The 22,529-nt window shown below is 42.1% G+C and overlaps 2 protein-coding genes across 2 annotated transcripts in view; one reads left to right on the top strand and one right to left on the bottom strand.

Annotated features, from left to right (window-relative positions):
• Nucleotides 1-6,465: 6,465 nt before the first annotated feature.
• Nucleotides 6,466-8,825, bottom strand: LOC139564361 (trophoblast glycoprotein-like). The gene has a single exon (XM_071383832.1). It carries the CDS (start codon nucleotides 8,245-8,247, stop codon nucleotides 7,111-7,113), a length of 1,137 nt encoding a protein of 378 aa, XP_071239933.1. The 5' UTR covers nucleotides 8,248-8,825; the 3' UTR covers nucleotides 6,466-7,110.
• Nucleotides 8,826-11,229: 2,404 nt separating this feature from the next.
• The window catches only part of LOC139564712 (inhibitor of Bruton tyrosine kinase-like), a 33,530-nt gene continuing 22,230 nt past the window's right edge, over nucleotides 11,230-22,529 (top strand). Inside the window, exons 1-8 of the mRNA XM_071384486.1 lie at nucleotides 11,230-11,407; nucleotides 12,556-13,522; nucleotides 14,946-15,042; nucleotides 16,878-17,002; nucleotides 19,684-19,794; nucleotides 20,509-20,679; nucleotides 20,959-21,076; nucleotides 21,217-21,397. Coding sequence (XP_071240587.1) covers nucleotides 13,193-13,522; nucleotides 14,946-15,042; nucleotides 16,878-17,002; nucleotides 19,684-19,794; nucleotides 20,509-20,679; nucleotides 20,959-21,076; nucleotides 21,217-21,397 — 1,133 coding nt within the window. The 5' untranslated portion in view covers nucleotides 11,230-11,407; nucleotides 12,556-13,192. The remainder of the gene's footprint in view (nucleotides 11,408-12,555; nucleotides 13,523-14,945; nucleotides 15,043-16,877; nucleotides 17,003-19,683; nucleotides 19,795-20,508; nucleotides 20,680-20,958; nucleotides 21,077-21,216; nucleotides 21,398-22,529) is intronic.

Raw genomic sequence — 22,529 nt, 5'->3', positions numbered from 1 at the left:
AAGCTCTGAATATCAGATACCCAACTTTCAAGCAGTATTCATGAGCCTATTTGCAATGTCTTTACACAGCGGGAAATGCTGGGGTATTTTCTTTTTCGCGATGATCAGCTTGTCAAAAATTGAACTTGAAACCACTGATCATGGATCATGACAATGGGGTGAAACTCCTGGACAACAGTTTTGATTGTCGGTTCCATATTGTCCATTTTACTTTGACCTGTCCTGTTTTTAGGATATGCTGTTTGTTAACGTGACAGCACATTATTTTTTGTTGTTGATTGAGCGCCATTTAGGTTAGGCTATTTGATCAGAGAATCCTGCATAATGTAAAAAGGGTACGTCTCATTGGTACAAAATAACAAACAGTTTTTCAGTCTCACGGTACAATTTCAGTATCTGCTATAACTTTTGTCATACATTTTATCTCCAGCCTGTAGGCTACAGAAAAGGCCACAATCTTTCTACCATATCCTATATCTGCTACATGATTTATGTTAGATTCTTTTTCTGACACAATGTTGGTGGAACGCCGCAGCGAAGCGTCTCTACAACAGCACCCTGGAGAGGCGCGCTAGGAATGGACAAACAAAATACTTTGCGCCCCTGCCTTTGATAAAGTGGGCACTGCTTGTCACAGAGCGGCATCACCTAAAAATCCCATATAAGAGAAATTGTCATTGTTTTTTTTGGCAGGTTTTGTGTGTTTTTGGAGATGCATCTTGGTCAGTTTACCTCAGAAAATTCCGCCCTTGTCAATCTACCGCCACAGACGGCGTTCTAATCCTGCCTAATGAGCAGGCCGGCCATGGTGGAATGGTCTGAGAGTAGCTGAGGGGTGGGATTAAGGAGCTCATGATCGGTAATGGTATTACTGAAAACACTACATACATTGTATACCAGAGTAACATCTAATGTATGCAGTGGCGACCCGTCATTCAGGGAAGGTGGGCCCCACATTTGTTTTGAGACCCACTTTTTATTTGGGGGGGTCCTGTTTTGCATGTTATTTTGGCATTAAAATGAGTCACATCAGTTTGCAAACAATGTAACAAAAAAATATATAACATATCATTGAGTTAATAAAGCTGCATACAAACATGGTCTATTTTTTGTTTTCTTGAGTAAGGCATGTGTTTCAGCCTAGCTCAGTGCTTTCTGTGGTGGTGTGGCAAGCCAGCAGAAAATACAGACTTCTAAATAAATCACAGACCGTGTCACCAGCAAAGCACCCCCACGCTTCACGGTGGGAACTACACGTGCAGAGATCATCCGTTCACCTACTCTGCGTCTCACAAAGACACGGTGGTTTAAACAAAAAATCTCAAATTTGGACTCATCAGACCAAAGTACAGATTTCCACTGGTCTTATGTCCATTGCTTGCATTTCTTGGCTTAAGCAAGTCTCTTATTATTGGTGTCCTTTAGTAGTGGTTTCTTTGCAGCAATTTGACCATGAAGGCCTGATTCACGCTGTCTCCCCTGGTTGATGTTGAGATTTGTCTGTTACTTGAACTCTGTGAAGCATTTATTTGTGCTGCAATCTGAGGTGCAGTTAACTAATGACCTTCCGTTCCTATGGCGGTCCTTATGACAGCCATTTATAATAGCGCTAGCTGGTTTTTGCGACTGCACTTGAAGAAATTTCTTGAAGTTCTTGAAATTTTCCATATTGAGACTGACCTTCATGTATTAAAGTATTGATGGACTGTCATTTCTCTGTTATTGGTGCTGTTCTTGCCATAATATGGACTTGATCTTAAACCAAATAGGGCTATCTTCTGTATACACCCCTACCATGTCACAACACAACTGATTGGCTCAAACAAATTAAGGAATGAAATTCCACAAATTAACTTAAGGCACACCTGTTAATTGAAATGCATTCCAGGTGACTACCTCATGAAGCTGGTTGAGAGAATGCCAAGAGTATGCAAAGCAGTCAAGGCAAAGGGTGCCTACTTTGAAGAATCTCAAATTTAAGCATGAAGGGATTTCATTCATCTGTGACCAAGATAAAGTGGTTTTAAATTAATTCTATGAAATTATTTATTATTTAGTTCAGAGCTCTAAATCCATCTGAGAATACCACAGAGAGATGAAACTAGTATTGTTGCATCTGCCAGATTCTCTTTTACATTTAAAAAAACAAATTAATATTTTTTTGGGGGGGCTCTTGCACTATAGGACACGGGACCATACGACATTCACAGAGCACCGTGTACACCAAAATATCAGTCGGAACCGGTCAAACTCCCCCAAATAGGAGAATTGACATCTAAGAGGTTAATGGTACTTGAGCATGAAATAGGTTTAAATCATTGTTCTGTCATTAACCAACTTAACTGGCATCTGTAGCTTAAACAATAAGTACACTACCAATCAAAAGTTGACACACCTACTCATTACAGGGTTTTATTTTTTTACATTGTAGAATAGTGAAAACAAACTATGAAATAACACACATGGAATCACGTAACCAAAATTGTGTTAAATCAAAATACATTTTATATTTGTAGAAAATAGTAAAAATAAAGAAAATCTGGAATGAGTAGGTGTCCAAACTTTTGACTTAGACATCAAATCACACACACAAATTGCGTTCAAAACGGTGCCCACAAACTGTTCGGGCCTACATAAGCTGTCCCAACACCTTACCACTGCTACACCTGGCTCTCAGTGGCGCCTTGTCTGACAGCGAAACCGTTCATTCAGCCTCATTTACTGGATTATAAAAAATAAAAAAAACATATCTAACTTGATTAAACAAATGTGATTTCTACTTACAATTGAGATGTACAAACTATGGCATAAAGGGGACGATAAGAGGAAATCTGTAATTTCGAAGAAAACATTAATGAGCGAGCTAGGACGGACGTAGTCAATATAAAAAAAATTTCTGCACTTTTGAAATGTACAGCAACAGAATTCAGAACATGGGCCTTTCTTAGTGTTCCCCCATGCACTCCAAGTCAGAACTGTAGGATAAATAAAGGGGGCATATAAGCACTTGAGATATCCTTGGACAGTAGAGGCAGCCAGTGACCTCCATGCCACATCACCAGGGCACCAGACAGGAAGATAGGAAGATAATGGCCATTTCAAAGGGGCACTGAGAAATACTTCCTGTCTCCACTAACAAATCAAATATATATCTCCAGCCGATCAAAATCTTGGGGTAAGTTAGAAATGTCCTTGAAAGAAAAACAATTTGTCCATTAAAATAACATCAAATTGATCAGAAATACAGTGTAGACATTGATCATGTTGTAAATGACTATTGTAGCTGGAAACAGCTGATTTAATGGAATATGTACATAATGGGCCTCTGGTTGCTGATAGGCATACATCACTCCTGTGTTCCAATGGCACGTTGTGTTAACTAATCCAAGTTTATAATTTAAAAGGCTAATTGATCATTAGAAAAGACTTTTGCAATTATGTTAGCACAGCTAAAAACTGTTCTGATTAAAGAATCAATAAAAACTGGCCTTCTTTAGCCTCTGCTCCTTTTTTTCAATTTTCACCTAAAAAGACATACCCAAATCTAACTGCCTGTAGCTCAGGCCCTGAAGCAAGGTTAAGCATATTCTTGGTACCATTTGAAAGGAAACACTTAAGTTTGTGGACATGTGAAAGGAAGGTAGAAGAATATAAAACAGATCTGGTAAAAGATTATACAAAGAAAAAAAGCAACCGTTGTTTCATATTTTCTTTTGTACAATCTTTGAAATGCAAGAGAAAGGCCATAATGTATTTTCCACCACAGGAGCAATTTAGATTTTGGCCACTAGATGGCATCAGTGTATGCACAAAGTTTTAGACTGATCCAATGAACCATTGCATTTCTGGTCAAAACTGTGCACTTTCCTCAAACACTAGCATGAAATTCTTTCACTGTAATAGCTACTGTAAATTGGACAGTGCAGTTATTTGAACAAGAATTTAAGCTTTCTGCCAATATCAGATATGTCTATGTCCTGGGAAATTCTCTTGTTACTTACAACCTCGTGCTAATTGCATTAGCTTAACTGTCCCGAAGAAGTTAGACTAGCTGAGTATCTGGAGCATCAGCATGTGGGTTCAATTACAGGCTCAAAATGGCCAGAAACAAAGACCTTTCTTCTGAAACTCAGTCTATTCTTGTTCTGAGAAATGATGGCTATTCCATGCTAGAAATTGCCAAGAAACTGAAGATCTCGTACAACACTGTGTACTACTCCCTTCACAGAACAGCACAAACTGTCTCTAAACAGAATAGAAAGAGGAGTGGGAGGCCCCGGTGCACAACTGAGCAAGAGGACAAGTACATTAGAGTGTCTAGTTTGAGAAACAGATACCTCACAAGTCCTGAACTGGCAGCTTCATTAAATAGTACCAGCAAAACACCAGTCTCAACGTCGACAGTGAAGAGGCGACTCCGGGATACTGGCCTTCTAGGCAGAGTTGCAAAGAAAAAGCAATATCTCAGACTGGCCAATAAAAAGAAAAGATTCAGATGGGCAAAAGAACACTGACAGTGGAACTCTGCCTAGAAGGCCAGCTTCCCGGAGTCGCCTCTTCACTGTTGACGTTGAGACCGGTGTTTTGCGGGTACTATTTAATGAATCTGCTAGTTTTCAGCTGTGCTAACAATTGCAAAAGGTTTTCTAATGATCAATTAGCCTTTTAAAAAGTGATACACTTGGGTTAGCTAACACAACGTGCTATTGGAACACAGGAGTGATGGTTTTGCTGATAAATGGGCCTTTGTAGATATTCCTTTTTTTAATCTGCCATTTCCAGCTACAATAGTCATTAACAATGTCTACACTGTATTTCTGATCAATTTCATGTCCTTTTAATGGACCAAAAAAAAAAAAGTGTTTCTCTTTCATAAACAATCATTTCTAAGCAATGCCAACCTTTTGAACGGTAGTGTGTGAATCTCTCAATGGTGTTTGCCTGGAAACTAATTAAGATGACAAAACAATGAATTCCTGAAATGAATAGCCTAGCCTCTACTCCTGATACCTTATTTAAAAGCAAACAACGCCTTGGGAAGATTGACTGCAGACATAAGAAATACGTGATAGGCCTAGATATTTTAAACTCATCTCCATAAATCAAGCCGGGGTTAAAATTAATCTACTGTGTCATGGTTATAATGCATTATCCTTGTTGGACCCTGCAAACAGACTGTCTTTATATTGAGAGTGAGGGACAAAGAAACATGGTTAACACCCACACACTGCATTCATTTGGACAATCTCTAACCTGGGAAATAAAAATGTTTACACAAGTGCCACTTTAACATTCAAACACATTGCCCGAAAAGTACATATCACCATTGATCGAATGAGGGAGGTCTGGGCATTGTTATGGTAAGAGGATATGTACAGTAGCTCGGGGCTATGCAAAGGTAGTAGTTAGTTGTGCACAGAGACTTAGTGTGTTTCTGTTTGTGCTTGTTCGCTCACACTACCTCCCGGGTGGTCTTCAATGTGCACGGTGAGGTAATGGCCAGGTGTTTTACTCACACGTTCACCAACTCTGCAGTTACTTTTATAATCCTGATTATGAACACTTTTCCTGGAAAATAATGTTCCACATTTGATATTTACTCATACATACTTGACACCAGAAAGAAAACAAGAGCACAGCATTTAGTTAACAGGAAAGTAAACAATGCTTGAAAAACAAGATACTTTTAAACGCCACACACCTAAAACACTGCAGATTAAAGCAGAGTATGAACTCATTTCCATACCATACTGCCTGTAGAGTGCCCTCCTGGTAATAACCTTGGGTACTGTGTACCTTCATTAGCATTTGTCAATAAAGACAACCCTCAACTTTCCCCCTTTGGGCTCACAACATTGGAATGCTTTGAATGAGTGAGTGTCATTCCTGTAACTGGTGTAGTTGAACCAAAGAGGATTCGGATAGAAATCCACTGACCATTGGCTATACCTCAACATATTATTTTGGATGGTTCTGAGGTATGCAATCATTTGACTATCGCGCCAGGGATTTCCATCCGAATCCAAGTAGGGATTAAATTGGACAGGAACATTCCGTCACGTCTAGCTTCCCAAATAGAACGGAAGTGGACTTAACTTTAATTAGAAAGTATTTCAAATCAATTCATCTTCAAGGTAATTCCGCCACCTTCAAAAGTCCCAGTTAGCCTCTTCTCACCTCTTCAGAGTCAAATTTGGAAAGTCAACAATGGCTGCTGCCTGTAATGTCTCATCTGCACGAGCAGACAGAGAACGTGTTCATGTATAAAAGGTGACATGTAAAGTCTTGCCTGTGTGGTATGGTTGGTGCTGGCTGTGGCATGGTGACCTCTGTCTGCATGCATGTGTTTGAACCTGCAACGAGTGTGTGCACTTCTCCATTTCGTGACCGTGAATCTCTCTGGTGCCCAAATACCTCCTCATTCGTCAGTCTCTGGAGTTTAAAGGACCCCAGTCGAGAAAGGAAAACAGCAATGCAAGACATTTTATTCAGCTGTACATCATGAAAAATGTTGATAATGTCCACCTAACAAGTGCAATACTAGTGAGAGAAATTAGCAAGTGCTTTAATAATTATATTAAAAAGGAATAAATACAACTAAACAAGCATAGCAACACTGTAGTGGGAGGAAATTAGAAACAAGTGTTTAAAATATAACCAGCAGAAAGGATATACATATATGTATATAGCCTAGTTACTACCAGTCAAAATAAGTCTGTTTAGTTGGAGTTCTACGTACCATCCTCTTTCGCTCAAGGAAGGGAAAATGTTATATTACAGAGAGCCCTCTCACAAACCCCATCTGAGTCATGATTCTCAGTCCATGGAAAGTTGATGTTCATGAAAAGGTGTAAAAACAAACAGACACTGCATTGCAGGGGCCAAGGGCATGCGTGGTGGCAGATTGTGGGTCGTCATGACTGAGGCTACTAAGAGTCATGACTGGTGTAGAAGTCTGGACAGTACTATGGGGGGGGGGGGGGTGCAGGGGGGAGGGGTGCAGGCAGGCTGGAGCCCCGCGGAACTACAGAGTTGCTCATGCATATCTTGCTCTTGACAAGTCATAATGCCTCAGTCACTGTGGGGACCCTGGCTCACATAGCGGTCCTCTTAAATGTCTGAGTTGAGACTGAGGTTGGCCAGCCTGGGGTCCGAGCTGATCTCATACCTGTAATGGTAGCCCTCCATGTGGTCCCTGCACGCGTCCCGAATATTGTATATCCACCGCTTTATCCCCTTCCTGTTGAGGTAGAGGACCAGCAGAAATATCACTCCGATCAAGGCCAGCACCATGCCCAGGAAGACGTACGAGGTCTCCAGCACACTTTTCATTTCACCTGAAAAGGTACACTCCAACTCCAAGTCCTCTATCTGGAGCAACGGTAACTGCCGCAGAGCCTCAGGGTCAGAACAGGTCATATTCTGCTTGTCTGCGACCTGCTCGGAGCTCTTCAGCCAGGCCACAAGGTCCTCGATATTGCAGTCACAGAGCCAAGGGTTCCCTGCCAGATGCACCTGAAGCCCAGGCTTGAGGCTGAAGTCCATCAGTGTAGTGTTGGGTAGTTCCCTCAGGGCATTGTCCCTCAAGTCTAGCTCACTGAGCGGAGGAACACTCAGCGTCCCGTTCCGGATGAAAATGAGGGAGTTGTTTTGTAGGTTGAGGATGGTGAGGTTGGAGAGGTGGGAGAACATGCCCTCAGGGAGGACAACGAGGTCATTGTTAGACAGGTCTAAGCGGGTAAGTTGAAGGGCTCTGCCACTCCGTAGCAGGCTGAAGAGCTCATCCATGGAAGAATGGTTGTAAAAAGCCCTGCGGAGGTTAAGATCCAGCAGTTTGTTGTAATCAGGGAAGGCTTGAGCACTAAAATTCAGAATCCTGTTGTTACTCAAGTCTAGCAGCCTGAGATTTGGCAAGTTGTTGAATACATTGTGGCCCACCAGCTCCACCTGGTTTCCCGTGAGATACAAGTCTGTTAACTGCTCAAGAGGCACAGGGAAAGACCCAGCTGTGAGATGGGAAATGTTGTTCCCAGTAATAAACAGGGTTTTAGTGTTTACTGGCAATGGTTGCGGAACCATGAATAAGCCCTGGTTCACACATTTTACCGTGGATGTGAAACAGACGCATTTGTCAGGACAGGCTGAATTTGAAACAAGGACAGCAAAGAAAAACCACAAACGAAGCAGAGTCGTATTTTCCCGGGATTCTTCAAGTTTACAACATATCAATGAGCTCACAAAACGCATTTTTTCACCCGTGGTTCCAATGAATCTGATAGATGAAACGAAGCACAGCGCTTATTACGTGCACAAATGTTTCCCCCCCCGAGTCAATCCACGTTCAAGTTCCTGTCCTCCACGTGGAAAAGGCTACTTTTCAACCTTTTTCCTGGAGGAAATAGCTCCACTTCCGATTTAAACTGGGAGGCAACGGCTACATTCATTAGCTAAACAGCATCCTCGCAATACATTTTACGCAGAGAAAAGTTTTTGTTGCCAATCAGTCTCTCACCATGATCCTCGTGTTAGTGAGGCTTTCAAATCCGCGTGCAGTTCGTTTGATCGCACCGTTCTCACTCAAATATATTCGCACACGCTCGAGTCAGCCTTTGAAGTGAAGTGCGTAAACAGCCATTAAATTTCGAGTAGTTCCAATAATGCCCAGAAGACACGACACAACAAAAGTATCTGAGCACACTTGGTCCAACGATGCTTCCCTCGAATCAACTGAATACACTCTTCTCCAAGTGGAGTATGCGAAAATTAGTCCGCGGCGGCACAAACCACTGCAAGGGCTATACCATGTAAAATTACAACGGGTGAGCAAGGAAACTTCTGTAAACGAATGTTGTCGTTCAACAAATAAAACATCTGTTATATATCCTTGTTATTGCTCACATTTCTTGTTTCCTTTATTTATGTAAATGTATATACAATCACAATATGTGCAGTCTCTATTGGGCATTTCACTGTGGTCAAGAAAATTATATGGGTGTGCGCCAAATAAACCACCGCTTCATAGCTGAAGTAGCCTAGTCTAATCTAATGAAAGGTTTTCGATCCAAAATCAAATACATCATCAACTATACTCAGTTATTAGGAAACTGTAAACAAGTATTGCATATTATTTAATATCGTAAATTACATCTCAGATACATTGTAGATATCAGGGCCACTCAGCCAATGTGCTGGAGAGCTAAGGGAATGCAATTTTAAACCTCAGAACACAAGAACCCATTAGTCTCAGACTTTATGATTCAATTGAAAGATTATTGTCAAATGAAAATCCATCACTTTTGTTGTGTAATGCACTTCCTCACTTAATGTAGGCTATTATGTGCTTTTAGAGGAGAATGACAATCGAAAGATAATGTGGGTGGTTTAATGTACTATAGCCTACTGGGCTGCAATTTTTTGAATAGCCAGCAGTAACATGTAAGCATAGCCATGGGAAGTAGGGGTGCTGATGGTGCTGCAGATAAATAAATAAATAAAATATAATAATTTATAAAATATTACAATATTTTTTGTCCCACAAAATGAGTGTACAGATCCACCTCACCCGACAGCACCCCCAACCCAAAACATCTTCCCGCGGCCGTACAGTACATGTGTTAATTTAGACAGTTATCATTAATTTAGATTAGTTAACAGCCGATATATAATCCTAATTGATTGATGAGGAGCACATAGTCCCCTGGGTCCAGGGCATAACACTGATGAAGTTCTGGGTTGGAGAGAAACCAAACACTGCTGTTAGTGTGAAGAAGGCTGTGTGTGTGTGTGTTTGAGAGAGACAGTACATAGGTTTACACAGTACATTTCATGCTCTTATACATGTAGTTACATTTACGTCGTTAAGCAGACACTCTTATCCAAAGCGACTTACTGGAGCAATTAGGGTTAAGTTCCGTGATCAAGGGCACATCAACAGATTTTTCACCTAGTCAGCTAAGGGATTCAAACCAGTGACCTCTTGGTTACTGGCCCAACACTCTTAACCGTTAGGCTACCTGCACTGTAATTACTCTTTTAACAACATTCTATTAAAATGTTAATTGATAATAACGTATTAACATCATTTTTAGTGATCCATTGTAATGTTTTTGTAATTACATAAGAGAAACTTATCCCCTTTTAAAATAGCTAAACTGCCGGTCACCAGATCTTCCGGTTCCATGTCAGAACTTAATCTGGTCCAAATAAAGGAGAGCAGCATAAAAATAGTTTATTTCCAAAACGGTTTAATATCCACCAATTTTTCACATTTGTGTTTTTTCATCAGAAATAAATGCTTATGGGTACCTTCATGTGTGTGTCAAATTTGACTGTTATCAGATTTTTAATTAATAGATTTTAGATGTGTATTAAAATGTTTGTTTTTTTTGTTGCAAAATGCTATATATATCCCATTGTTTAACTGGAATGGAATGTTTGTATCCTGTATATTTAACATATAAATTATATCCATAATAAATGTAGCCTCATGCTATAGCGTTTAGTTGGCCTCGTCCCAAATAGCCAAACCCAGATTTGTCCGTCGGACTGCCAGGTGGTGAAGTGTGATTTATTACCCCAGAGAACGCATTTCCACTGCTCCAGAGTCCAATTGCGGCAAGCTTTACAACACTCCAGCGGACGTGGGGCATTGCACATGGTGATGTTAGGCTTGTGTGCGGATGCTCGGCCATGTAAACCCATTTCATGAATCTCTTGACGAACAGTTCTTGTGCTGACGTTACCAGTGACGAGGAAATAGATACCAGAGATACCAGTGACGAGGAAAAAAACATATTGTGTTGATTAAACAATCAATACATTAATGTAATTAGTCTACTCCCAGCTCATAACTCAGAATAGTTGTCACTTGTCGTTTATTAAAAGACAGCCTATTTCTCCAAGCAGTGACGTCAATCATCGAGAGGAATTATTTTGACAGTGTGCCAATCATCTGTGACAGGGGGCGCTATCAAGGACCTACATATGTGTCTAGAAGATATACGTTCTCCCGTGACTGCTGCACATATCGGTGTTCATATTTTTAATGCAGTCATTCAGTACATGTGCCGAGTTTACAATTTAAAGTGCTTAATCAACTCCACATTGACAAATGCAACCAGGCCTCTGAGGTTTCGATCAGACTTTCGTATGGTTATTTCACGATGACAGAATGACACCGTCCAATTGAAAACGGGATTGCAAGATCTCTCAACCAATCAGAATTGTCCGTGTTACCCAGCCACCCTCCTTTTTTGGATCATTACATAACTGCGGAATAGGTTTGTTCTACCCAAATATCCAGGTTTAATAAGAGCTTTTAGCGATGTATATTTTTGAAACGATGACACAGTGGATGTGTACCATTGGAGCAAGCTTCATCACCACTTTCGTTTTCATCTAGCGGCAGGTGAGAAAGTGAAATGTGATCGTGGAAATCTATTTTCACTGCAACTCGCTAGCATTGCTAATTTAACTAAGCTAAGCGATGATGTGTCAGTAACATCATTCAGATCTCGATGGTCACATCAGGATAACAAGCCATATAACAAGGTTAATTTAAAGTATTTGAGATTGTCCAATATGTTAATGGATTGTAGCTAATTTACAGTTAGCCAAGTTCAAATGCTCGCTAGCTGTCAATGTAACTGTTAGTAGGTAAATAGACAGGATTTAGAGAATGAACGCTTCATTCGCTTGTAGGAAACTGTTAAATCATGGTGAAAAATTTTGGTGTACATGCATATAACTAGTTGTAATAGCACTGGATTACATTGTAGCTAGCAGCCCAGTGAGTTAAAAAAATGTAGGCCTAATGTCTGGTGCTAGTCTCCTAAGAGACTTAACGTTAGCTAACTAGCTAACATAGTTGTCCTAAGTAGTAAGTATGCTAGATGGAAGCAGCAACTACTGTATCCGCTACTAACTTAGCTACGTAGCTAATCAACATATGTTAGCTATGTTAACTACACCGTGGACATTTAATGCACACCATACATCTGACAGGTATTTTGCAGACCAATGCATCTTTATTTAAATAACTTTTTATTATATCTAAAAACACGTTTTTCACTTTCACAACTCCAAGCTGTGCATGTTGTGAAAACCGTCCGTTTCAAACTGTTGCATGTTCCTATTTTGAATCCCTTATTTGTTTATTTTCGTGTTACTTAAACGGAGTCAATAGACATAGCTTAGCTGGGCTACTGTTATAGGTATAGTAGGGTCAAGTCAATTGATCCTTGCTGGCTGTCCCTGCCTCTCTGGGGTGCTGAACTGCCCTCTGACCTCTGTTGACCTTTCAACATAGATTAAACGGTTAAAACCTAGCAAGCCATGTAGCATAGTACAGTTATAGAGCAAGATGGGTACCTTGGATTTTCCAGAGCATGCATTTGTTCTTGGCACTTTGAATAGGCCTGTTCTGTGGAGTTGTGGACATAAATGTAGTACATGCCAGGTTTATGTTGTGTAGCTATGCATCCAGTTGTTTTCTTTACCTTGTATGTGCTTTGAGTGTTTTACAACTAATGACTTTGTCCACCCTTTATTCCCCAGGTTCCCAATACAATTATGGAGTTTTGAGAAGGGTTTTGTGTGTTCTTTGGGGGGGAAAGGGGGTCTTTCCCCTCAATTTGGATGGACTATTTGAAGGGACTTTCTGGAGGGTTATTGGACCTGCCTTTTTTGAAATATTGTATATATATTTTTTGAAGTTGGAAAAGGAGAGAATATTTTTTGTAATATATTTCTAGTATATTTGTATTTTATTTTATATAAGTGTAGAATTTATATATACTTTTATTTATTTAATTCCTGATGCCATTGTTTGTTTCAAACACATTTGGTTGTGTTGAGCTTTGGGTCTACATGGTGGACTAAGATGACCTAAAACAAGGCCATGGGGTTGCTAGGGTGCGGTGGAATCTCAACACAAGCACAATTCTAGCACCCCAAAACGATCTCCCACCTTTTTCTATTTTTCTTCAGCGAGCAGCTACTTCCAAAACATTATAATTTCAAAGTCACACTGACTTGACCTAAAGCGTTGTCTTAGGGTTTGTTGTTGTACTGAAGGGTTGCTGTTTCAGTGTTTGTTTTCGAGTTGGGAGTGGGGGGAGCAGGGTCTCCGTGACTGGGTAAGTTCGCTGCTTTAGAGCGGGGAGGTTACTGCAAGGTTTAGGAGTCTCTCAGGATGAGTGTGGGGATGGCCACCCCAGACTGCACGCCAAAATGCCGTTCCATGCGGCATGCAGATGAAGTGGTGGCGGCGCTGACGCGGGGTTCAGAGGGGCGCCTGCGGGCCTTCCTCAACACCCACTGCCACAACGCGGCCACACTGAGGGACGCTTTCGGTCGCACGGCCCTGCACCTGGCCGCCTCACTGGGCAAGAGGGCCCTGCTGGAGTGGCTGCTGGAGAGCAAGAGCGCTGACCTCATGGTGAAGGACAAGGAGTCTGGCTGGACCGCCCTGCACCGCAGCGTCTTCTACGGACACATCCACTGCCTCATGTCACTCATTAAGGTGAGTCTCCCTCTGTTTCAGGGATTCAGAACTAATGTTTACATGACTGGGCCTCCTTTGGCCGCTACATACAGTGGCAAGAAAAAGTATGTGAACCCTTTTGTATTACCTGGATTTCTGCATAAATTGGTCATAAAATTTGATCTTATCTTCATCTAAGTCACGACAATAGACAAACACAGTCTGCTTAAACTAATAACACACAAACAATTATATGTCTATATTGAACACACCGTGTAAGCATTCACAGTGCAGGGTGGGAAAACTATGTGAGCCCTTGGATTTAATAACTGGTTGACCTTTGCCAGCAATAACCTCAACCAAATGTTCTCTGTAGTTGCGGATCAGACCTGCACAACGGTCAGGAGGAATTTATACTGAGCTTCAATTGGCAGACAAATGGCCTTACATTCTCCTGCAAAATGTCTTGATAAACTTGGGAATTCATTTTTCTGTCGACGATAGCAAGCTGTTCAGTCCCTGAGGCAGCAAAGCAGCCCCAAACCATGATGCTCCCTCCACCATACTTTACAGTTGGGAAATGGTTCTGATGTTGGTGTGCTGTGCTTTTTTTCTCCACACAGTGTTGTGTTCCTTCCAAACAACTCAACTGTAGTTTCAACTGGCCATAGAGTATTTTGCCAGTAGCGCTGTGGAACATCCAGGTGCTCTTTTGCGATCGTCAGATGTGCAGCAATGTTTTTTTTTGGACAGCAATGGCTTCTTCCGGGGTGTCCTCCTATGAACACCATTGTTGTTTAGTGTTTTATGTATCGTGGACTCATCAACAGAGATGTTATTATGTTCCAGAGATTTATGTTAGTCTTTAGTTTACACTCTAGGATTCTTCTTAACCTCATTGGACCTTCTGCGCTGTGCTCTTGCAGTCATCTTTGCAGGACGGCCACTCCTAGGGAGAGTAGCAACAGTGCTGAACTTTCTCCATTTATAGACAATTTTAGACAGCTCTAACCAACATCTCTAATCTCGTCTCATTGATTGTGCTCCATGTTAGCTGACTCCAATTAGCTTTTGGAGAAGTCATTAGCCTAGGATTTCACATACTCTTTCCGACCTACACTGTGAATGTTTAAATTATGTATTCAATATAGATAAGACAAACAATAATGTGTGTTATTAGTTTTAGCACATTGTTTACATATTGTTGTGACTTAGATGAAGATTAGATCAAATTTTAGGACCAATTTATGCAGAAATCTGGGTAATTCCAAAGGGTTCACATACTTTTTCTTGCCACTTTAAATGATTGCTATGTGGAGGAAGACATTTCTATGGCTTCCATTGGCAGTACTTTTGTTCTGTAGCTACTCTATTGCCCGCTACATCCCTTGCCTACAGCTAGATGTAGTTATAGGGAAATAATATTCTGTCTCTAGTCTAGAATGGTGCTTCTTTGTTGCAGCATGGCGGCATCCTCTCCACCCAGGATAAGGAGGGCCTCTCTGTCCTGGACTTAACCATGAAGGACAGACCAGCACACGTGGTGTTTACAAAGACGGGTGAGGATCGCTTATCACTTCACATCCATCTCTCATTTAGACGATGCATGATTAAAAAGTGGAAAGGTGGATGTTTCTTTAAAGCACATAGTCACGACAGCTGTCAATCGTTGTTGTCTACCTGTAGAAAATAGTGTTGAAGTCTTGGCTAGGGATGCACGATATATCGGTGAACATATCGGAATATATTAGCTAAAAATGCCAACATCGGTATCGGCCGATGTCTAGTTTAACGCCGATGTTAAAAACTGATGTCAAAGGTACCGTGCATACCTATATAACGTAGGTACATGACATTATATTGGCAAGTAAAATTTTGCCCTACACGTGCAACACAGCATTCCTAACCTAGCCCACACAATGTCTGTTTGGATCGAGCAGTCATTTGAAAGAGTAAGAACATTTCAGCGAGACAACACAAAGGCAAAATTCATTAAAGCGAAGATAATGTAATTCATTAGCTTTAGCTGACTGGTCGATCATCGGTACACACTACCAAGTGCGCTATTTTTCCGATGTTGCCCTCCCGGAGTTACACAGTAATAGCGTCACTGCTATTAGCTTCACGACATGCATACTATGGAACGCAAAGACCCAAACGGCGTGGCAGAAAAGATACAGTAGCACTGTCAAAGCTGTACAAAAAGTCTGCAAACACAGGCCACGAACGATGTGTTTACAATACCGCGTTGGTAATAAAGCATCATTTGTTCGACCGCAACTTCTGGGGTATCTAGCTTTAGCTTGGTACCTAGCTAGCACCAATACAACCTGCCTGAAAACAATGACCAGTAGAACCTGCAGTCATTTTCATTATTCTTAGCAAAGATTTACGAATCCTTGTAAGTATTGTTGTTCGCCTATTAAAATTGAACTTCAGGTCATGAAAATAAATAGCTAGCCAGCTACTTAACACTGTTGCCCAAAGCTAACATTATAAGCTTCATCTGGCTAGTGATGCTCGACCGGACCGGGTTATGTGTTGTGATCTGAATTTGCGGTCTGAATTCAAAATAAAGTGTCATTGACAGTGATACAAATAGTAGAATTATGCCGTACTTTGAATTTGTAGGCTAACTGCAAAGTCCACTGTTGTGGCTAATCCTTATTGTGGCTAGCTTCACATAGATGGGTCCGACAACCATTAATTAAGTCTTATAAATTAGGGTTATTTTAGATGACACCTATCTATATAGTTAGCTAGCTAACTATAGCTACTGAAACAGATTATGTCGTTATTTGACACGTCAAATAGTGTTATTTGACGTGTGTCTTTTTTGACACGCAAAGACCCAAACGGCGTTTCATAGAAATCCTGGTTGAGAATGAAACGACTGAACAAATGAACAACGAAACGGTACAGCAAGTAAGTGAAAGAAATAGGTTTTGATTATGTTTTACTGGTAATGGGGACATATGTAAATGTCAACATAACTTTTTGGTCAGTGTGGTGTGTGTGTAACCTTTATTTAACTAGGCAAGTCAGTTAAGAACAAATTCTTATTTACAATGGGGGCATGGACAATGCTGGGCCAGTTGTGCGCCACCCTATGGGACTCCCAATCACGGCCAGATGTGATACAGCCTGGATTCGAACCAGGGACTGTATTGAAGCCTCTTGCACTGAGATGCAGTGCCTTAGACCGCTGCTTCCGTGTGTGTGCAAACTATTTAACTGTACTAGAATGCTGAAAAGGCCGCTAAATTTGTAAATATTGGTATCATTTTTTTTGGGCGCGGAAAATATTGGTATCGGCCAAGAATGTAATATCGGCGCATCACTAGTCTTGGCTGTGACAGACATTGTTTTGTAACTTTTGTTTTCTCTCTCTCAGATCCCACTGAGGTTTATACTTGGGGGAACAACACCAATTTCAGTCTGGGGCACGGGAACCAGGAGAGCAGGCATCACCCGGAGATTGTGGATCTGTTTGCCCGTACCGGGGTTTATGTCAAACAGGTAACAAAACGACTACCATAGAGATCCAGTAACTGTTATCTTTAATTATTTTCAGTCTTCGCTCTGTTCCTTTCCTCTTAAGGGGAGGTGTTCTGCCTCTGTTTGCCACCAGCCATTAGATAGTCACATGAGTCAGGATAGGGCTTCCCCACCTTCAACATCCTAGTCTCCTGGGGCCTCCTCCCTCTACACAGACTTGGCCTCAATATATGGCTCACCAGGGGGATCCATCACAACAATGCTTATGTAAACACGGTTGTCCCTTCTAGGTCTCCTGGATAACAGGCATGTCACCTGGGTCCCCCCCTCCCCTCTCCCTACAAAACAGACCCCCTCCTGGGATATTCCCTCACAACAGGCTGCTCTCCCGGGAACAACGGGCATGGGTAGAAACTAGAAAACAAAGGTGTTCGTTTAAGTTGGAATTGTTCTTATTGGGTGGTTGTGTACGGTATAAGGGCTAAAATCACAGCAATGGTAACTGGCTATTATGTAGCTCTCTCTTAACGATGCTAAAATCACATCAGGAGATGACTTTTGAAGTCTGTCTGAGATGTTTCCCAAACTTTTTTTTGTTGTGTAGTTACCTTTTAATTCAAGTGCACATGCACCTAGCACTGTTTTAGTTTGCAGTTTTTTTCTGTAGCACACGTGATGGAGTTAGCAAAACAAATGCCCACTGGATTGATGCAAATAATCATGAAATCATTCTACCAGGTAGGCATAGGCTACTTTTAAGTTAACATTTAATTGAGTATGTTTTTGGGAAAGCCTTTACATCTACCAGAAGACCGTTATCATTAGTATCGCTATATGTTTTTTTCCTGATCCTTATTTTTTTTTTGGTGGGGTGGCAACAATTTAGAGGCAATGCGCCGCTACTAAATGAATACTGGGGAAACACTGACTGACATCATTGTCCTCCTATCACTGTGGATTTGGGGGTTTTAGAAATTGAAATATCAATCGTTATCTCCTTTTGAGTGACAGGGTGAATGAATGAGAGGAGTAGGACAGGTGCACTGGGCTTGGGTTCTGTGTCTGGCTTTGTCTAGCCCAGCTCTGCATGGTTAAACCGACGTTAGCCTTATGTGCGGTCCCCTCTACAGTGTCCCTGATGGCCTATTGGCACCAGACAGCACCTGTGTCACTGCCGAGTCTCTCTTTCTTTAGTACAGAGCAGGGTTCCCCAACTTGTGGCCCGTTGTTTTATTTGGCCCCCAAGTTTTTGGAGAAAAACAAAATATATTTTCATTGTTGGACATAAGACTCTAAAAACAGCAGGAAATCAGGTTCCAATTATCACCGTAAGAACTCGACGGACAAAAAGCTGAAACCAAGTTTATTCTTCCCAAAGGATCGAACAGCTGAACATACAAAAACATGTTTACCATAGTGGTGGTATATGTACCCCAATTTGGGGTGGAATCTCCTCCTTCCCTCCAAACACTACATCTCTGTTGCTAGATGAAGTGCAATAAACTGTTCCTTCTCCCTTAACGTGACCTGACCTCGACCCCCTTCGTCGCTAATCCACGGCTCTCTCCCCATATCAGTGCTGCCACGTGATCGTTTCCCCATGCACTCGGCACATTCCAAGCTTAATTGCACCCACCATAACCATTATCTTCTGGTGTAGACCCTCTAAACGTAAGCACTCAATATTTCAATATGATACCTGATAATTAACCCTATTCCAAGTTTAGGAGATAGAACCCAGAATCTGTCACTGGTATAGAGGGTGCAGAGAGGTCTGAGGAAGAAACCTTGTGAGATAACTTAGTGTTTTTTTTTTAGGTAATGTTGTAGAGATCTATGAGGTAATGTTGTGAAGATGTAGACCCTAACTATGGTTAGAACTGTTTTCCAGCGCTTATTTAGACTCTGACAGGAAGGACCTTTTCACAGGGAGCTATGCTAGGGAATGCAATCCCATGACCTCGTCAGCTCTAGTGCTCTGCTACAGCTCACGATGTCATAGGGTGGCATGCATTCCTAGGTAAGTACAGATTTTGACTAAAGTCTTTGGGTTAGATCCATTCTAGATATATCAGATGTAATATTGAAAGGTAATGACCCAACTTTTTTGAGTTTCTCTTTAAGTTTCATTGTTGTCATATGGCAGGTTGCTGTTTAGCTTCTACATTCTATACACATTCTCATGACCTTTGCTCAGTGGGGAGCAGATCCCATTTCAAGACCTCTCGGCGACCTACCTGCACCCCCCCACGTGGAGGCAAAGCCTTTGTCCTCAGTGCAACCTGCCCACAGTCCAACAGGTGCTAGGGGTTAAATATTTATCCCAGCATGACATGCTTTAATTAAATGTGCCACGGCTGTGGGTATTTGTGTGGGGCTGTCTCGTTATCAATGTGATACATCGGGGAAACATCCCTTTCGCCCTATTGAGCGCTGGAGGGGAGCAATGCATTAGTAATGATGTTTACTTTTCCACTTGTGCCCCGGGCCTATAGTACCGCCACTATTTGACTATTACTACGAGAGCGCTTAGTTTGGCCACGGAAATGGAAAGACGCGCACAATCGACAATCAATCGAACATGCTGCCGTCTTTTTTCTTTTGAGTTCTTGTGAAGAGAATTTGACAACGGAGCAAAATTGTCTCGCTGGATTGACCTACGTTATTGATTACCCCAAAAAATGTGTTTCCTTTCCTCTCAGGTGGTGCTGTGTAAGTTCCACTCAGTGTTCCTGTCTCAGAAGGGGCAGGTGTATACATGTGGACACGGGCAGGGAGGTCGGCTGGGACACGGGGACGAACAGACATATCTGGTGAGAATACTATACTGTATCTGACCTATCAAATTTTATTGGTCACATACACGTGTTTAGCTGATGTTATTGCGGGTGTAGCGTAATGCTTGACCTATGACCTACTCCGACTGTTTGTGTGCTGTATTGTAATAATTAGGTTGGTGCTTACATTTGTCTTTTTTCACATGTACAAGTGTATATTCTACCCATGTGTGAATTGGAAATTCGTTTTTTTTGTTGCATATCCCACTCCCCCTGAGACACCCATCGAGAGGGGGTCATGACCAGGGATCAGCCATTATTGACAGCAACCCAGGAGCAATTAGGGTTAAGTGCCTTTCTCAAGGGCACATTGACAGTTTTTTTCACCCAATTGTCTCTGTGATTCGAACCAGCAACCTTTTGGTTACTGGACCAGTGTTCCTAACTACCTGCTGTTTAATTCTGTTCACCTGCTTCTAGCTTGATTAGCTGTAACCACTCCACCCTGACTGTACCTGGGGTTTATTTGCACACCTGTGCTAAACCTGTGTTGAAATATTTTTTGAAATGTGTTTGAGCTTGTCTGGCACAATGGAACCAGTGGAATCGTCCCAAAAGTGTGAACTTAAGTATTGCCCCATTTTGAAGGCACTCCACGGCAGTCTCAAGCAAACGTTCAAAGTATTTGATATATTAAAAAAAATACTATTCAAAGTGAAATAGGGCTGTGGATTTTTTATCATCTGTCAGGTTCCTCGGATGGTGGAGGGGCTCCTGTCCCATCACTGCTCCCAGGTGGCTGCAGCCAAGGACCACACGGTGGTGCTGACCGAGGAGGGCTATGTCTACACCTTCGGCCTCAACACCTTCCACCAGCTGGGACTGGCTCCCCCGCCCGCCTCCAGCCACCTGCCCAAACAGGTAAGAGAGACACCTGGCCAGGCATGGTGCCCACATAGAGACGACATAGCTAGGCAGCTAGAAAGGGCGTTGTCCCTAACCACGTGACCGGAGTAGGACAAGCTAAGAAAAAACTCCCTGGGCCTCATTTATCAATATGTGTGTGTTTATGACAATTGCATGAACAAATCCAATGCATCATAAGACAAACATGTACACAGCAGACACTTGAATCTGAGGGAAGCTGAATTAGTGTGGATTGGTTGTTGACTGATGTTGGTCTTGTCCAATGGGATGCAGGTTTTCTCCAAGACCCTTAAAGGCAGGACTGTTATTGGTGTAGCAGCGGGGAGATTCCACACAGTTCTGTGGACCAGGGAGGCTGTCTACACAGTGGGACTGAACGGAGGGCAGCTGGGTAAGTCATGATGACTGGCACACCAAAGCATAACATTGATTTCCAATGACTTTGAAGTTAAGCCAAGGCAACTGATGATATGCTCTATCAATCCCCTACCATGACTGTATACGTGGTGATGGTTGACTTCTGACCTCTAGGCTACCTGTTGGACCCCAACGGGGAGAGGTGTGTGACCGCGCCTCGCCAGGTGTCTGCCCTCTACCACAAGGACGTCACCATCGCCATGGCAGTGGCCAGTAATGGGGCAACGTTGGTGGTGACAGAGAAGGGAGATGTCTACCTGCTGGCTGACTATCAGTGCAAGAAGTTGGCATCGAGGTGACTATACCGATAGTGGAGAAGTGACTACCAGGGTCAGGGTCAATTCCATTTCATCTCAGGAAGTCAACTGCAATTCTAATTTCTCATTGAGGAGAATTGGAATATACATTTCAGTTTACTTCCTGACTTGACCGAATTCCAAATAACATTTTCTTTATGAGAGAGAGAGATGACATTAACATAAGGTTGATCGAATTAGCATAATACAAAAATCCCCATTTTAAAAATAATTCCTTTTAAGCTAGAGAAATCTGTTTTGCATTGAATGTGTCTCAATCCACCGCATCTGCCTATTTAACACTTCCGCATTTGCGGTGAAAGGTGACAGAGCTAGAGAGATGTTTGTCAGACCATGAGACATCCCGAAAATTGGTCTGGAGCATCCGACCGGTTTGGCCTACAAACTATTATGACCACTCTATGGAAAGATGACTCTCACGAACACGATGGTGTTTACTCTGCGACCCACACAAGTAACGTCTGAAGTCGGTACAGCCGAACTCCCAATTTCTCTCTGTAGCGGCAGAACAGTTTGGGCTACATGCTAATATGACCCCTCTGTGTAAAGGTGAGACTCTCATGAACACGTACATGTTGGTTGTGTTGCTCTCATTTATGGAAGTACACTACATGACCAAAAGTACCTGGACACGTGTTCGTCGAACATCTCATTCCAAAATCATTGGTATTAATATGGAATTGGTCCCATCTTTTGGAAGGCTTTCCACTAGATGTTGGAACATTGCTTCCATTCAGCCACAAGAGCATTAGTGAGGTCGGGCTCTGATGTTGGGCGATTAGGCCTGGCTCGCATTTAGCGTTCCAATTCATCCCAAAGGTGTCCAATGGGGTTGAGGTCAGGGCTCTCTGCAGGCAAGTCAAGTTCTTCCACACTGATCTCGACAAACCATTACTGTATGGACCTCATTTTGTGCACGAAGTCATTGTCATGCTGAAGCAGGAATGGGCCTTTCGCAAACTTTTGCCACAGATGGAAGCACAGAATCTTCTTGAATGTTGTAGAGTTAAGATTTCACTTCACTGGAACTAAGGGGCCTAGACCGAACCGTGAAAAACAGCCACAGACCATTATTCCTCTTACACTAAACTTTACAGTTGGCACTATGCA

Source organism: Salvelinus alpinus, chromosome 35 (genome assembly GCF_045679555.1).
Source record: "Salvelinus alpinus chromosome 35, SLU_Salpinus.1, whole genome shotgun sequence".
Classification (NCBI taxonomy): Eukaryota; Metazoa; Chordata; class Actinopteri; order Salmoniformes; family Salmonidae; genus Salvelinus; species Salvelinus alpinus.
Note: the sequence above shows the minus strand (reverse complement) of the source record. Positions and strands in the feature narration are given on the sequence as shown.

Bases quoted from the DNA above. Each gene is read 5' to 3' on its own strand.
- LOC139564361 (XM_071383832.1), bottom strand. From the start codon at position 8,247: ATGCGTTTTGTGAGCTCATTGATATGTTGTAAACTTGAAGAATCCCGG.